This window comes from Geotrypetes seraphini, chromosome 10, assembly GCF_902459505.1.
Source record: "Geotrypetes seraphini chromosome 10, aGeoSer1.1, whole genome shotgun sequence".
Lineage (NCBI taxonomy): Eukaryota > Metazoa > Chordata > Amphibia > Gymnophiona > Dermophiidae > Geotrypetes > Geotrypetes seraphini.
In genome coordinates, this window is record NC_047093.1 from 133,914,321 (window position 1) to 133,931,793 (window position 17,473).

The 17,473-nt window shown below is 45.1% G+C and overlaps 2 protein-coding genes across 3 annotated transcripts in view; both read right to left on the bottom strand.

The window, feature by feature from the left end:
* Nucleotides 1-6,179: 6,179 nt before the first annotated feature.
* On the bottom strand, nt 6,180-9,558 carry LOC117368012 (ferritin light chain, oocyte isoform-like). The gene is made up of 4 exons (XM_033961226.1): nt 9,337-9,558; nt 7,121-7,267; nt 6,689-6,814; nt 6,180-6,404 (listed from the first exon to the last, which is right to left on the bottom strand). Exons 1-4 carry the CDS (start codon nt 9,436-9,438, stop codon nt 6,246-6,248), a joined length of 534 nt encoding a protein of 177 aa, XP_033817117.1. The 5' UTR covers nt 9,439-9,558; the 3' UTR covers nt 6,180-6,245.
* A 3,786-nt stretch (nt 9,559-13,344) lies between these two features.
* The window catches only part of LOC117368295 (tigger transposable element-derived protein 1-like), a 50,093-nt gene continuing 45,964 nt past the window's right edge, over nt 13,345-17,473 (bottom strand). Inside the window, exon 12 of one of the 2 annotated variants that reach the window (XM_033961812.1) lies at nt 13,345-15,875. In XM_033961812.1, the coding sequence (XP_033817703.1) occupies nt 14,110-15,875 (1,766 nt within the window). In that variant the 3' untranslated portion in view covers nt 13,345-14,109. The remainder of the gene's footprint in view (nt 15,876-17,473) is intronic. The other variant, XM_033961811.1, reaches the window with a different exon arrangement.

The following is a 17,473-nucleotide window of genomic DNA, read 5'->3' on the forward strand; positions in this document are numbered from 1 at the left end:
GGGTACTAGTTTACAGTGGGTATTCCTTTTTACATTTCTGTTAACTGCTTGAGGGATTTGCTCTTATTAAAGAGGGAGGGGATATAGTGGGACGGGGAATGGGAGCAGAAGCTAGGGAGGCATTACATTGTTTCTGAGAAATGATTGATGGCTGGAGATATCTCTTCTTTTGCTCTGTTGTTCTGAAATGGCTGTATTACACTTGGGACGTCCAGTTCATTGTTCTTTAGTGCCCTCTGATGTCATCAATAAAAATAGTTTCAAAAGTAAACTGGACGTCATGATTGTTGTTTTGTTCAACTTAGTTGTCATCAATAAAGTTGTTTGAAAGTAAAATGACTTACAGGGAATACCAGAAAACCAAATATAGTAGTAAAAGAGAAAAACACCAGAATGGCATCGATTTTGTAGAGGTATTGATGCATGAGGTGGGGCCTAAGGCCCTGATTGGCTCAGATGCCTCAAACCCCTCCCCTTGGGCGGGATCTTAGGCGTCTGAGCCGATCGGGGGCTCAGGCCCCCTCTGTATCCCAGATATAAGGGGAAGGAGCCTCTGTATCAAGGCTGGTATAACGTATCTTGCTAAGATGATAACAGGACAAGACGAATGTCATTGCCTTGCCTGTAAAGCTTGCTCCTACCTTCTGGCTCAGGCTGTTCTTTGTTGCAGAGCATTGGACGTAATGTCTTTGTTTCAAAATGATGGTTCGTGGCTTAGCAAGCGTGAATGAGTGTTAAAAGTATTTCCCTGCAATTTCATCGAGTGTCCCGTAATCTTTGTAATTTTTGACGGAGTGAAAAATCGATCCACTTGTACCCATTCTACTCCACTTAGGATTTTGTAGACTTCAATCCTATCTCCCCTTAGCCGTCTCTTTTCCAAGCTGAAGAGCCCTAACCGTTTTAGTCTTTCCTCCTATGAGAGGAGTTCCATCCCCTTTATCATCTTGGTCGTTCTTCTTTGAACCTTTTCTAGCGCCACTATATCTTTCTTGAGATAAAGAGACCAGAATTGAACACAATACTCTAGGTGAGGTCGCACCATGGATTGATACAGGGGCATTATAACATTTTTAGTCTTGTTAACCATCCCTTTTTTCATAATTCCTAGGTTCCTGTTTGCTTTTTTGTCTACAATGACACCCAGATCCTTTATTTGGGCACTAACCCCCAAGGTGGACCCTAACTATGATTTGGGTTATTCTTACCAATGTGCTTCACTGTGCATTTGTCCATATTAAATTTCATCTGCCATTTGGACTCCTGTTACACATTTGCTGGCAGAAGGTGAAGTAAGCCAAAAAGAGTTTAAAACACAGTTAGTTTTCTTTTAAATTGAAAGCATTTTAAAAGGATTTTAAGCTGATTTTATAACTGAATATTCTAATGTGTTGGGTTTTTATTTTTTAAAAACTGCACTTTACTTATTTATTGAAATTTCTTCTTATTGTGAAATAAAACTTGAAAAACCTCAGTGGGGTTTAATGGGGGGGGGGGGGGGGGGTCCCTTACCAGTAGTTCATTGAAGATTCCACACATCCTTTGCAGAGGTTTTTTAAAAAATTTTTGTAACAACCACAGTGTGTTTGGGAGGAAGCATACTCTGACCCAAGGAAAATTCCATCCTCCACCCGCTGCCATTGTGACCTCAGCTGAAATACTGCTTCATTGGGTCAGGGTAGGGCTGAACCCCAGAAGGAGCTGTGGGGGGTTCTCATTAACTTGACTTTGCCAACGAGCGGGTTATTCCATGCTTAGAACTGTGTGAAGCAGTGCCAGCAGTAGAGATAGCAGAGATGATACTATGTGAAAAAGACATTCAAACAGACATAGACGGTTTTTACTCTGACAGTAAAGTTGTCCTGGGCAAGATCCACAACCAAACCAGGAGATTTTATGTGTATGTCAGCAACGGAAGTCAACACGGCCAGAACAGCGGCATTGCATGCCAACTGTCCAGAATCCTGCAGAATGCGCCACCAAGCGGTGCCGGAATCCCATACAATGAGAACCACGTGGTTATCGGGACCAGATTCCTTTTCTGCAGCGACTTCCTGTTCCCGCGTGGGCGGGACCTGCAGAGAGGCGGCTTCCGGGGCATGCCGACAGCAGCAGACTCACCTCATTTCTGCTGTCTGACTGCCCAAACATTCAATGCAGCAACCAAGGAGGAGGCAGGTGGGGAAGTTAGGAGAGCTGGCTAAACCTGGGCAGACTCCCCCCTATCTAAAAAATCCATCCGGACATTCCCTTAAAAATAAGACATGTCTGGTCTTCTGGGACATAGGGTTAGGTGGGTCACCAGATTTCCTTTTCTGACCCCAGCCCCACCCCCACAAGCTCAGCACCTCGTCTGGAGGGCCTCTGCGCACCTGTGCAACTTCTTTGCATCGACATCCGAGTATGCGAAGAGGCCCTCCAGATGTGAACTCGGGCTCGGGAACTTCCAAAACCCAGACAAACTGCCAGGATTTGCCAAATCCCTCCGGGTACCTGGACAGTCCTCTGAAAAGAGGATACGTTCGGGTTTTCCTGGACATCTGATAAACCTACATATGGTATTCCTAACCAGAATACTGCTATTTATTATCCAGAACATGCTGAAGTGCAGCCCCGCTTTAAACCCGTGGGTTAAAACCACAGGCTTTAAAAAGTAAAGGGCTCGGTGTAGAGGGAAAAAGTTGAAACGGGATATGGGGGGGGGGGGGAGTCGAATTTTGATCTCCTGCCACACGTGGAAAGAGGAGAGTTCCCGGCCAGCGCTGTGCTGAAAAGCGACTGTCCGAAATCACAATTGGCACTGGTACAGCATGGGATCTTAGGATTCAGCCTAAAATCACTCCCTCAAAAAAAGACTGCAATGGTTACACAGGTTGGGGGGCTCTGGCTGAGAAGATTGTCAAAGGGCTCCTTTCACTTTTCAGAACGCTCTGTGCCTTTAACTGAAATGTCCAGGGACGGAGGGGGGGGGAGGGGGACATCTAACTTTTCATATTGGGTTCCAATCACTGGAAAGTTTGAGCAGAGAGCATGTGCAGACCATCTACAGGCAAAGAAGATGGTCTGCGCATGCGTCAGGATTGCTCAACAGCGATTTGTGTGGTTGGTGGGAGGCGTGCCTCCGATCACCCCCATTTGCATGAGGGCACGTTGTGGATCAGTCGGCCTGCCTCAGATCGCCCACGGGTCAGTGGGATTAGTGAATCCAGGCCTTAGTATTCCATTTTTACACTGCAGGAAGGCAGCTTGTAAACCAAGTAATTATAAGGAGACCACCAGGAGTCATGGAAGGAGACTCTCTAATACATATAATATACAGGCACGTCTTGAGCTCAGAATTTGGAAGGATTTCCTGTCCCATCCCACCCCCCACATTTATAGACTGCAGGAAGTCATCATGAGACACCCATCTGTGACACCCAGCTCACCAAGTTTTCTGGGTCCCCATCATGTATTTGCAGTTTTAAATACTGCAGTGGAGAACTGGAACAGAAAGTTCAGACTGTGCTGTTTTGGAAGTTGACAGCAGGCAGTTTTCTTCTATTTAATTCTGAGATAATAGTATGTGTTTGCAGGGCTAGTTATACACATTGTAGGACCAAGGGCAAAAATTAAGAAGGGGGGCCTCGCCAAACCCCTCTCTTCCTTGTCCTCCCCTCTCCCCGAAAGCTCAGTTGCCTATCACCTGTGCTGTGGGGCCCAAAGCCTATATGTGCCACTGCCAGTTTCCCACCCTTCTCTGTCTTTGCTCACTTACTTTCTCTCCCACTACCATCACAACCACCACATGCAAACAAAAGTAACCCATGCTGCAGGGCCTTAATGCCATGTGTGCTGCTGCTGGCTTTTACCCCTCATTATGTTACTTCCTGCTTTGTGAAGGGGAGGGAAGCCAGCAGCAGTACACATGGCATGGATTAGATTTGTTTACATGCTGCCATGGTGGTGGTGGTGGGAGAGATAGGGCAGCAAGTGAGTGACAGGTAGGGAAGGGAGGGAAGCTCACCTCACCAGGCAGTTGGGGGACCGTTGTAGCTGTGGGGCCTAAGGCAACTTCCCTGTTTGCTTCCCCCCAACACCAACCCTGCATATTTATATGTCTATGCATCTGATAAGTGTGTCTGCATGATGATGTTTGCCTTTGTGCTCAGGTGTGTGCAAGTCTGATTTGAGGTCCACTGCAAGAACTCTCATTGGATCTGCCAGCAGTGGGGCAGGCCATTGGTTGCAATTAAAAACAGGCATGGCCTCCGTGGACTATAAAAGCAATCCAGCAAGCTCTCTGCTTTTACACCAAAGGAAGTCTCTTTGGGTCTTGCTTCAGCAGAGTTTGAACAGACTTAGAGCTAGTGCCATTTCCAGGGTCTCTGCGCTGCTTTTCTGGAGGATGCTTTCTCTTGGGTTGCAACTTACCGATTTCTTATCCTTTGGTTTCAGTTCCCCTTCCCTTAAACGTGTCCAGTTTTGATTGATTTATATTTCCCACCTTTGTTTTTTTTTCCATGCTGGTGAGAATGATGTTGAAACTCTGCTTGGGTAGGAGATAAATGGTTCAGCCTGTATTCTAGACATTTGCCACAGGAGGGCAGCACTGAGCATCTCTGCAGTACTGATTCCTGAAGCAATGGCACCCTCCAGTGACCAGTGATTGGAATAGTATCTGCAAACTACCAGTAGAGCAAAACGGCAGATTTTGAACAGAAGTGAATGAATCGCTATTTATTTGCTCTTTAAAATTTTTCTCCATCAGTTTCTTATTAAGAAACTGATTTGTGTGCCATAGTTGGGGAAGAGGGTGATCACTAAATATAATGTGATACAGTATGAACCTAATCCATCTCTTGAGCCATTTTCAAATGCTGACTCCTAAAGTGGACAAGTACACTTTCTTCTGCACCCACCCCATCATCTCAAATTAAATAAATTCCCCCAAGTTGGAAGGGAACCCCACACCCCACCAGCTGAAGAGGTCTTGTTCCAGCAGTTCAGACTACCTCCTGTACCCATAGCAGCTGGCAGCACTCACGATGATGGGCCACAATTAAACCAGCCCTTTCTCAGCCCAAAGCAAATGAGCAAAAGATAGCAAAATACCAGAAAATATACACAAATCATTACAAAAGCATTCATTGCAATGGTAGTCTGACAATATCACTATGTTTTGTGTTTTTAATTGTGTAATGAAGCAGACCAGGATACACTGTGTTATTCAGAGAATGTCTACCTCATCTGCCACAGTGTGCCCTGCTGATCAAAGCTTTTCTTGCTTCCTTATATTCTGTGCTTGATCCAGGATTTCTTGGATTATGCCACTGCTATCTGCTCCAGCAGTCCATCTCAGTGAATGTCCGAGATGGACTTCAGGAGCAGGTGCCAGAAGCTACCTTAAGAGACTGGGAATCCAAACGGTAGCAAGTGCAAAGTGATGCAAGTGGGAAAGAAGAACCTGAACTTTAGCTATTTGATGTTGTTTTCTGTGTTAGGAGTCACTGCCCAGGAAAAAGTATCTAGGTGTCATTCTTGAGGTTACGTTGAAACCCTCACCACAATGTGCTATGGCTGCTAAGAAAGCCAATAGAATGTTAGAAATCAGGAAAGAATGATATAGATGAAAGTGTTAATGCCCTTGAATACTCTGTGCATTTCTAGTTAATGCTGCACAGGGGTATAGGAGGGGAGAAAAGAAAGAGGAAGAATTGGGGTTGAGGAGTGGAAGTTTAAAGATTGTTTTACATGAAAGACACCTGGTCTTATTTTCAGGGAAACCTGGTAGTAGAGCAGTACCTTCTACTAGGAAAATACAATCAAGCCGATCCTATATGAAGGATATCTATTACTAACTAGAAGTTTGCAGCAACCACAATCAGGAAACCTCTTAACTATTTGTTCCATTCTGCAAAAGAAGAGGTCAGTAGGGAGCAGCATCTCCTCTTTTTTCTGTGCTCTGGCACCACTTCCCTGGAGAAGACAGCTCTTCTCTTCCTGAAGTTTGAGCCACTAGTTAAAGACAGTATAGAGGTCTGTCAGGTGATCTAAGGAAGCCCCCTTTAGTCTAGAACCAGCCCTACCCACATTTGGCCAACTTGGAATGGAAGAACCCTTCTGTGGCAGTGACCCCTCTCTGCTCTAGAAGGAGAGCCTGTACCCCTCCCACTTGAAAGAGAATGAAAGAGCCAGTGTGAGAAGAAACTGTTTTTATTTTGTTAATCACAAAAAGATTACAGCTCTGCAGGGTATACAGCTGTCTAGCTGTCAGCTTCATCTAGGGTCAGTTTATCAAAGAGGTACTCTCCCATGCCCACTTCTGCCGCCTTCAGCCTCTTCAGGTTGGTCAGGTGGTCTCCCAGCCTCTTGATGAGCTTCACCTCTTCCTCCAGGAAGCAAGACTCCAGGAAGTCACACAACTGTCAAGAAATGAGACCAGACATTACTACAATATTTGAAATATGCTATACCAAGAGTCCAGCCATTCTGCAGTTCTTGAAGAGTGAAAGAAGCCCAATATAACTGCCACATGAATTAGCACCAACACCCCTCCACCTCCCAGCTGCTGAGTGATTTGCACATCAGCCGAAGCGATCCTCTTTTTAGCCAAAAAAGGATCTCAGATTTTACCACCACAAGTAATTACAGTAGACACCGCCCCTAAATCCCTCCCCACCTCTCCCTCACCAGTATCTATACTTACATGGGGATCAGCATGGTCTCTGGCAGTCTTGTGCAGGTCCAGCAGAGCCTGGTTAATGGTCTTCTCCAGTTTTAGGGCATACTCCATGGCCTGGGTCCCATTTCCCCACTCGTCAGATTCTGGCTTCTGAAAACGGGGCATAGGGTTGTCTAAGTACCAGCCCAGGCAACTGTTTATATCACAAAACAGCCTAAGAAACTCATTTTCTGGCTGACTATTTTACATGATACTAGAACACTTGATAGCAAGAATGATTCAATATATTAATAGTATTTTATGCACTAGGCAGACATGTCTACTGTATAACCAAACCATCAAATGGTTACAAGCAGAACCAAGACATCTATACCTTTGCTTCCATCTCACCCTAAAAAGATAAAGGAGTAAGTGTCTCGAGGTAGAGTGGCTGAGTGAACATGCCTCATTTATTACCTTCACATCTTGCAGGACCACACGCCCCCCACGCTTGTTCTGGAAGTTCAGGAATCGCTCCGACTGCTCATGTTTCTCCTTGGACTGCTCCAGGAAGAACTTTGAGAATCTGGCCAGGGCCACATCATCCCGGTCAAAATAATATCCCTGAAACAGAACAGCAAGTAAAAAACATCCCAGGAGAGTTAGGACAAAGACCCCACCCTATACCCTCAGCATACAGCCAAGCTCCCAGAATAACTTGAATCCAAGGACTCTCCAGCCTACATAGTGAGCAAGGGCTCAAGGGATTAACTGCATTATTGAAGTGGAAAGAGTGTGAGCTTATAGGTTGATAATTGCAATAGATTTGTTATTTGTATGTAGGGAAGTGTGCTTTTTTGTCTACCAGTCACCTAAAGGTAGAGGAGGCAGGAATAAATGTAGCCACACAACAAGCAAAGTCAGACCTAGAGCTTGAGGCCTGCTGGCAATATCCTCACTCTCCAGTCACCTCCCCAGTTAAAGCTTCTCCCATGTGTGCAAGCTCTGCTCATTTAATCCCCAAGACAGGATCCTTGGGGGGGAAAAAAACCCAAGCACAAGCCAAAAAAAAACAAAACACACACACATCTTCCTCACCATTCAGATATATTATTACATTTACATTTCTAGACCGTAAAACTTTATGGATCGACGCAGTTCAAAGATAATTGGACATTTCCAGTGATCTACAAGACTTGTCAAAATCATATTAGTGCTCTAGAAATTTTATAAATATTACATTTTCTAAAATGTAAATAAGAACAAGACTGAATAAAGAGTGCAACTCCCTGTCCCAGCTTGCTGCCTGATAAGCACATTCAAACACATCACTAACCAGATTAAAACATGTGAAATCACTTTTAAAGTTCCTCCTTGCACTCCGGACTTTTGAGTAATTAAACCAGGCCCACACCACACCAGCTTTCACTGGTATCTGAGCAGCTCTTTCAAGTATCCTGAACCAGAAGGTTATGAAACAGTCCATAGTCAAAGGCTGACTAACAGAACCCCAACCCCCTTTCATTAATGAGACTAATTTTAATGAATTTAATAGTGAGTGGCTGAGTCTAGAGATAAAGGTCATGAGGTTTTGACCTCAAGCTTCTGCATCACCTCCAGAATGAATGGCTCCTAGCACCTCCCTTCAGGCCATTGTTGGCATAAGGGATGACAGTACCACCTCAGTCCTCCCTCTCACCATGTCATGCACAAGAATGAGAGAAACTGCAATTGGTAGCCACAGTGGCCTAGCCAGAAGTGGGCAAGTACACGTTCTTCTACCCTCACCCCATTATCCCTAATTAAGTAAATTCCCAAGTTGGCAAGGATCCCAAAGCCCCACCAGCTGAAGAGGTCTTGTTCCAGCAGTTCAGATACCCCCCTGTACCCATACCAGCTAGCTGCACCCACTATAGGCCACCATCAAGCCAGCTCTCTTCCCTTTTATGCGTGGGCAAACTGAGCCAGCCTAGCAGTGGCTCATAGAGTACCACTGGCTGCAGCAAGCAAGACCTCTTCAGCTGGCAGGGCCTTGGAGGATCCCCACCAGCCTTAATAAGGCCATCACAGTTTTGGGTCATCAATTGTGAGGGATTAGAAGAGAACAAGGAGAGCCAAACCCAGGGAAGGGCATGTTGACTGTAGACAGACATCCACAAGAAGAAGGCCTAGAAGCCAACACCACCTTCAGCACCTGCTCAATTCACACTTTCCCAGGATTGTGTTAGTGGAATGGCCAAAACCAGACAGCTCTTCTATACAACACCTGCAACAAGCCAGTCATTGATAGACTGTTGTTGGGAATGGGGCTTACATGGTCCCATTCCTCCATCCTGCTTCTCAGCTCCTATTGAGTTATGAGAACGATACTGCAAGTTCTAAAGCCCACCCCTGGCCAGCAGACACTACTTTAACCAAGAGGAATTAATGAGAGGATTGTACACATCTTGCTTTAATTACTGACTGTGTTGTGTGGGACCTTTCTACATTCACACTGCCCTCACTCTCTGCCCTACCAGCTATCCTGGTGAAACTCTTTAAAAGCTAATGCATGAAGTTAATCCAATAAAAAAAGAAGCATTACCTTATTTCATTTATAGTTTTGTTTCTACATATATTACCAAGATCCTTATAAAATACACCCTGCCCTTCCCTCTACCCCTCCCACAAACACACAACCCCTTTGCTCTTACCTGGGACAGGTGGGTATAAGAAGCTTGCAGCAGCAGATTCACCACCCTGTTAACTCCAGCCTCACTCTCCTGGTGGAAGTTCTGGCAAATCTGAGAGCTCATGGTGGTGGAAGAAAGAGAAAGCAACCTCCAGAAAAGCAGCAGAGACCCTGGAAATGGCACTAGGTCTGTCTATTCAAACCCTGCTGAAGTGAGACTTCCTGCGGTCTAAAAGCAGAGAGCTTGCTGGATTGCTTTTATAGCCCATGGAGGCCACGCCTGTTTTTAGTTCCAACCAATGGCCTGCCCCCCTGCTGGCAGATCCAATGAGAGCTCTTGCAGTGGAACTCAAATCAGACTCACATACACCTGAGCACAAAGGAGAACATCATCATGCAGACACACTTCATAGACATACAAACACACAGGGTCGGTGTTGGGGGGAAGCAAACAGGGCTTTTGCCTTGGGCCCCACAGCTACAAGGGTCCCCCGACTGCCTGGTGAGGTGACCTTCCCTCCCTTCTCTACCTGTCACTTCTCTCTCCCACCGCCACGATGGCAACATGTAAACAAATCTAACCCGTGCCATGTGTACCGCTGCTGGCTTCCCTCCCCTTCACAAAGTAACATCATGAGGGGGAAGAAGGAAGCCGGCAGTGGCATACACGGCATTAAGGCCACGCGGCGTGGGTTACTTTTGTTTGCATGTGGTGGTTGCGATAGTAGCGGGAGGGAAAGTAAGTGAGCAACAGACAGAGAAGGGTGGGAAACTGGCAGTGGCACACATAGGTTTTGGGCCCCACAGCACGGGTGATAGGCAGCTGAGCTCCCGGGGGGAGTAGGAGAAGAAAGAGAGGGGATCAGCGAGGACCCCTTCTTAATTTCCGCCCTTGGCCCTACAATATCTATGACCAGCCCTGTAAACACATACTATTATCTCAGAATTAAATAGCAGAAAACTGCCTGCTGTCAACTTCCTAAACAACACAGTCTGAACTTTCTGTTCCACTTCTCCACTGCAGTATTTAAAACTGCAAACGCATGATGGGGAACCAGAAAACTTGGTGAGCTGGGTGTCACAGAGCAAAGCTACACACTCTCTCTCGTGATGACTTACTGCAGTCTATAAATGTGGGGGTGGGGTGGGACTGCGATGGTTGTGGAGGGAGGGTGGGTAGGTTGCCGGGCCGCTGAGCTGATCGCGCCAGCAGCCATCAGCTCAGCGGGCCCTTTTTCGCCACTTATACCTGTTTTGACTTGGTCTAAGTCAAAATGTATAAGTGCCGACTAGGCAACCTGTCAAAATCTTTGGTTATACCCGCTGTACGCCTAGGTGTAGGTCGGCTCACCTCGCACCCTTTCCCCTCCTCTAAAAATACCTCTTTTCGTTCTATGTGTTTAGAGGCAGGGGAAAGGCCTAAGCTGGTTTTAGATACGTCTAAATCCAGCTTTGGTTATGGGTACTTGGACGATCAGGCTTTTTGATTGTCCAAGTACCCATTTAGGCCACTTTTTAAACGTTTTTGTTTTTTTTATTATGAGCCCCTAGCGTCACTAGAAAAAGTTCAAAGAAGAGCAACCAAGATGATAAAGGGGATGGAACTATTTTCATATGAGGAAAGATAAAAAGGTTAGGGCTCTTCAGCTTGGAAAAGAGATGGCTGAGGGAAGATATGATTGAAGCCTAGAAAATCCTGAGTGGAGTAGAACGGGTACAAGCGGATCGATTTTTCACTCCATCAAAAATTACAAAGACCAGGGGACACTCGAAGTTACAGGGAAATACTTTTAACACCAGTGCGGAAGTCCCGCCCGCCTCTCCCGGTTCCTCTGCAGTTCCTCTACAGGAAAGGGTTACTCGCGAGCCCGCGGTTTTAACCCAGGGGTTTAAAGCAGGGCTACACTACGACCTGTTCTGTTCCAGAACATGCCGCAGCGCAGCCCCGCTTTAAAGCCGCGGGTTAATAACCACGGGCTCGCGAGTAAAAGTCAAAAGTAAATCCATCAGGCAAGCTCTCACCCAGATCCCGCCAAAAAGCTGCAAACGTATTGAAAAGCTCAAGTAGATCACATTAATGCTAGATCAAGTGCATTTTAGATCTCTGGTCCCGACACTTTGTATCAGTGGTCTCAAACTCACACCCTTTCCAGGGCCACATTTTGGATTTGGAGGTCCTTGGAGGGCCTCAGAAAAAAACAATTAATGTCTTATTAAAGAAATGACAATTTTGCATGAGATAAAACTCTTTATAGTTTATAAATCTTTCCTTTTGGCTAAGTCTTAATAATAATAGTGTAATTTATAGCTAAAGAGACGTATAATCAAAAAAACTGTTTTATTTTACTTTTGTGATTATGATAAACATACTGAGGGCCTCAAAATAGTACCTGGCGGGCCGCATGTGGCCCCTGGGCCACACGTTTGAGACCACTGCTGTGTATGGATATTAGCAGAAAGGCAGGGCGGCAGAGAGCAGAGAGGCAAAGAGCAGGGCACTTTTGATCGGTTTTTTTATTTTTGGATATTGGGATTTCAGGGCGGCAGAGAGCAGGACAGTCGGCAAGGACGTGAGCAAATGGTCCTCAGCAGTCGCTTGTGTTTGGATCGGCCAGCCCAATCGGTGTTCCTTCGTTGGTTTAGTGAATCGCTGCCTTCCTACTTATGCATGCATTTCCCCTCATTTGCATGTGCGGATCGGATCGGGTGCAGACAGGGTCGGCCAGAAGGTTAGTGAATCGGGTCAGGGTCGCAAACCGGTCGGGGCACAATCGGTCAGCTTTGTGAATCTAGCCCTTAAAGTCTTGCCAAACCCTGAGCCTAACAGATGGCCTAGGGACCAGCCCAGAAGGGGAATATAGAGGTCAAAAGGGCAAGGCCTAACCAGCCCCTAAGAAGATTTTCACTATTAAGATAACAGACTAACTGGGGTTACCATATGGCTCCAGAAAAAGGAGGACGGATTGAGATCTCCAGGTATTACTTTGGCTGATAGCACTGGAAGTAAAATCAGGATGTCTCAATCCATCCTTTTTTTCTGGAGCCATATGGTAACCCTAAGACTAACTCATGTTAAGGCAATCTAGATCAGCGTTTTTCAACCTTTTTACACCTGTGGATCGGCAGAACTAAAATAATTATTTTGTGGACGGCAAACTACAAGGACTAAAATTTAAAAACCCCGTTTCCGCCCCATCTCCGCGAGCGCGGTCACCTCAGTAACTATAGAAAAATAGACAAATATAGTGCAAAATATAGACAGCAGATATAAATTCTCAAAACTGACACGTTTTGATCACTAAATTGAAAATAAAATCATTTTTCCTACCTTTGCTGTCTGGTGATTTCATGAGTCTCTGGTTGCGTTTCCTTCTGTCTGTGTATCCTTTCTTTCATTTCTTTCTTTCTGCACTCAGGCCCAAGAATTGTCCCTTTCTATTCCCTCCCTCTTTTCTTCCTGTCCTTAGTGCCCCCAGTGCCTCCTTTCCATGTCTTTAGTGCCCCCAGTGCCTCATTCCCATGTCCTTAGTGCCCCCAGTGCATCCTTCCCATGTCTTTAGTGCCCCCAGTGCCTCCTTCCTATCTCTTTAGTGCCCCCAGTGCCTCCTTCCTATGTCCCTCTCACTGCCTTCCACACTTTGTCCCACCCCTACTCCCGAAGCCAGCCTGCCTGCCTGTCTACCTCTCTCTCTCCCTCCCTCCCTGGCCAAAGCCAGCCTGCTTGCCTGCCTACCTCCTTCCCTACCTATCACGCAAAAAAAAAAAAAAAGCCTCCCTCCTTCCTTTCCCCAGGTTGGCTGCTATCTTACCGCCCTACTGCTGCTACTGCTAAAGCCGACTGCTAAAGTCCTGCTGCTGGGGAGCTTATTGTGAGCCAGCAGAGGAAGGGAACATGCTTTTAAAAGGGACCTGGTTGAAACTGGTCCTAAAAGACAGGATGATGGGAACCAGGAGGATTGAAGCTTGAGACTGCTGTGGTTTTTTTTTTCTTTTTTTGTACATTAAATTTTATTCCAAAGATTTAAAAGTACAAGTTAACAAGTACAAGAAAGATAACAGATAATACATGCAGTGTCTGTGTTAACAGAACACGAGGGTGGTGCTGAAAAGTTCTCGGCCCAACCAACCAGATCATCGATTGAATCCATATCCACGTTATTCTCTTCTTGGTTGGGCTGAGAACTTTTCAGCACCCCCTTTGCAGTGTGAAGAGTTTCTGGTAACCTAGAGATGAGACTATGATGTCATAATGCCTCATTCCACCAATAAGAGCCAACCTCTTCAGCGATGTCACAATGGCTTGATTGTCCTATACTTGGCTCACTTTTATTACCTACCAGGGGGTGATGAAGTGTTCTCAGCCCAACAAACCAACTTCCTAAATTCTGAGTGTTATTTTGTCACTGTAGCCGATAAGAGCATTGTCTTATTTCCTTAAATGCCAATTTGCAGAAAATTCTCTATGTTTTTGACATTGTTCAGATCATCGACTGAACAATATTCATGTCATTCTCTTCTTGGTTGGGCCGAGAACGTTTCAAGACCCCCCTTGCATATTTCCAGTGTTGGCGCATTTGAGAGAAAAAAATAAATTGCCACGACTTATGAATCAACCCCTCAGTATGTCTAGACAACTTATCCAGATGCACCCAAAATGATGGTAAATATTTTTGTATCTGTCTTCCATATTTTCTTAGGTTCAGACAGGATTTCTTGGTATTTGAGGATCTTCCCTCTTTCCACACGATTCACAGAGTAATCACATGTGACCGATACCTCTATAATTAGGGTCATTTTAGTGTTTTTCTTTTTTACTACTATATCTGGGTTTCTGACTTCCCAAGTGAGTCAGTCTATGCTGTTGCAGCTTGCCTTTCTCACTGAAACATTTATCACATTCAGAACATTGAAATGATTTCTCTCTTGAGTGAGTCATTTTGTGGCACTGGAGATTGCGTTTCACACTGAAATATTTATCACACTCAGAGCATTTAAATGGCTTCTCCCCCGTGTGGGTCATTTTATGGCACTGCAAGCTGCTTTTGAAACTGAAACATTTATCACACTCAGAGCATTTAAATGGCTTCTCCCCCGTGTGGGTCATTTTATGGCACTGCAAGCTGCTTTTGAAACGGAAACACCTGTCACATTCAGGGCACTTCAACGGCTTCTCTCCTGTATGAGTCATTTGGTGAAGCTGCAGGCTGCGTTTTGAATTGAAATATTTATCACATTCAGAACATTTAAATGGACTCTCTCCCCTGTGATTCATTTTATGACACTGAAGACCACTTTTTGTACTGAAGCATTTATCACACTCAGAACATTTAAACGGTTTCTCTCCCGTGTGAGCCATTTTGTGGCACTGCAGATTGCTTTTCAAACTGAAACATTTATCACATTCAGAACATTTAAATGGCTTCTCTTCTGTGTGAATCATTTTATGGCGCTGCAGATTGCTTTTCAAACTGAAACACTTGTTGCATTCAGAACATTTATACGGCCTCTCCCCCGTATGAGTCATTTTATGGCACTGCAAGCCGCTTTTGAAACGGAAATATTTATCACAGTCAGAACATTTAAACGGCTTCTCCCCTGTGTGAGTCATTTGGTGAAGTTGCAGGCTGCGCTTTGAAATTAAACATTTGTCACATTCAGAACATTTAAATGGCTTTGCCCCCGTGTGAGTCTTTTGATGTTGTTTCAGGTTGCGTTTTGAATCAAAACATTTATCACACTCGGAACACTTAAATAGATTCTCTCTCAAGTGAGTCCTTTTGTGGCACTGAAGCCTGCTTTTCGTAGTTAAGTATTTATTACACTCAGAACACTTAAATGATTTGTTTTTCGGATCAGACATTTTATGCAGCTGCCGGTTGCTTTTCTGACTGAAACATTTATTAAATTCAGAGCATTTTAAAGGCTTTTCTTCCTCGTGGGTCATTTCATGCTTTTGCAGGTCAGTTTTCTCATGGAATGTTTCATCACACTCAGAACACTGTAAAAGTTTATTGCTTGTTCGAATCACGTTATGTTGTTGCAGCTGATATTTCTGACTGAGCCATTCCTCACATTCAGAACATTTAAATGGTTTTTTTTCTGCGTGCGTCATTTCATGCCTTTGCAGGTCAATTATTTTACTGAAATTTTTATCAAACTCAGAACCTTTAGATGGTTTTTCACAGGGGCCAGTGTCTCCAAATGGGTTCATTTTGTGTGTACCTTGACGGTTATGAACTTCATTCCTAAGCCTGCGAATGTTACGCTGAGTAGATTGTAATTCTGCGTTAAAGTTTTCCCAAGTAACCGTCCTTTTACAATGTGTCTCGCCTTCTTGGAGACTTCCAATTTGGGTAAGCTTTGGGCAGTGGCTGCAATTCCTCTCTTCTGTGTTTGATCTTCCTCCTCTTTTATCCACGCTGTGTCGTGCTATGTTGCCGATACCTCGCTCACAGTCAGTTGAAGGGTCTGGCCTTTCTCTGGAGGGGTCTCTGCATTTCCGTTCCTCTCTCTGCCACCCACAGAACATCCTCAATCTTTCACTATTCCTAAATCTGTCATCTGTTGGAGAGAATAAAAAAATAAGAGTATGACCCTTAATTTTACCATTATGGATAAAGACACATATAAGGAACTATACTTATACGATCATTTGAATAAACAAATCTGCCTAACAAAAAACAGTGTTGCTTGCCTACAGCAACAGGTGGTCCACAGTACTTAAGCAGAGAGAAACAGACCGTGATTCTTTTCATGCTCCGCTTCTCTGCATATATACAAGAAGCAGAGATGACCAGGATGTTCAAGCTGGCTATAGTCTTTAAAAGATCTCTCATGCACATGTAATGAGCCTGACACGGGCCGTGTTTTGGCAATTTGCCTGCATCAGGGGCTCAAAATCTACAAAAATCTATAACTACACGTGAACAAAATTTTTACAATAAAAAAACACAAAAACGTAAGGGTGGCCAGACACATCAATGTATAAAGATATAAAATGTAAAAATCCCATGACAATAAAATAAAGGTTCTTTATGAAACAGTAAATATAAGAAATGTACAGATTTTATAAACATATAAAATACTGAATATGCAAATCATAATAAAAAAAAGATACAATGAGATCTTTTTTCCCTGTCCCCCCGCAGGAACTCAATTTCCCCTTCCTGTCCCTGCGAGTTTTGTCACTGTCCCTGCCCCATTTCTGGAAGCTCTGCCTTAATCGCACAAGCCTCAGACACTTAAGATTTTAAAGTGGTTGAGGCTTGTGCAGATGAGGACACAGCGTGCAGGAATGGGGCAGAGACAGGAAAAACACTCGCGGGGACGGGACGAGAAAATGAGCTCCCGCGGGGGGACAGGGAAAAATTTGTCCCCGTGTCATTCTCTAGATAGACATAAAAATGTATGTGAAGGAAGATAAACCTAGAGATATGTTGATGCACTGGATACTTAAGAATTGAAATGCTGTATAAAGAGCCCTATGTAAGAAAAACATAATGATAATATATAAACAACATGTTAATACAGGCATAGGCTACTGGTCTGACCCAGTGAGGCTATTCTTATGTTCTTAGATAAGGCGCATAAGAATGTGGGATCTCTGTACTGGAAAAATAAAACTGAAAGTGGAATTGAAGACTTTAGGCCCCTTTTTATCAAACTGCGGTGAAGCGTTTTAGCGCAGCCCAGCTAGGTAAATACTCCGACCTCGCCGGCCTGCGCTAAATTGCTCTACCGCGCCTTGATAAAAAGTAGCCTCGATTAAAAGGGAAAGCAATTGCCTGTGAAAGTGTCCAGGAAGTGGCGTCGTAGGAGGGGGAGGCGGTCCGCCCCTGCCTCCCTCTTGATGGGGGCGCCAGCTCCCGTCCTCCTCCTTCCCTGAAACCCCTCCCCCACTACTGCGCGCGTGCCCCATTTCCCTTCCCCCCCATACTTTTTTAACGTTCGCAGCGCGAGCGGTAACCCCAACCTGCTGCTTGCGCCAGTGCTGGTGCTTACGATGTCACTTCCCGGACCCGCGCTAAGAAAGTGACGTCAAAGGAAGAGCCGACGCTAGTGCGAACAGCAGGTTGGGGGTTGCTGCTCGTGTCGCCAACGCGCGCGTGAGGCAGGGGGGGCGGGGAAGGAGCAGACGGGTGGGGGAGGGGCGCCTCTCA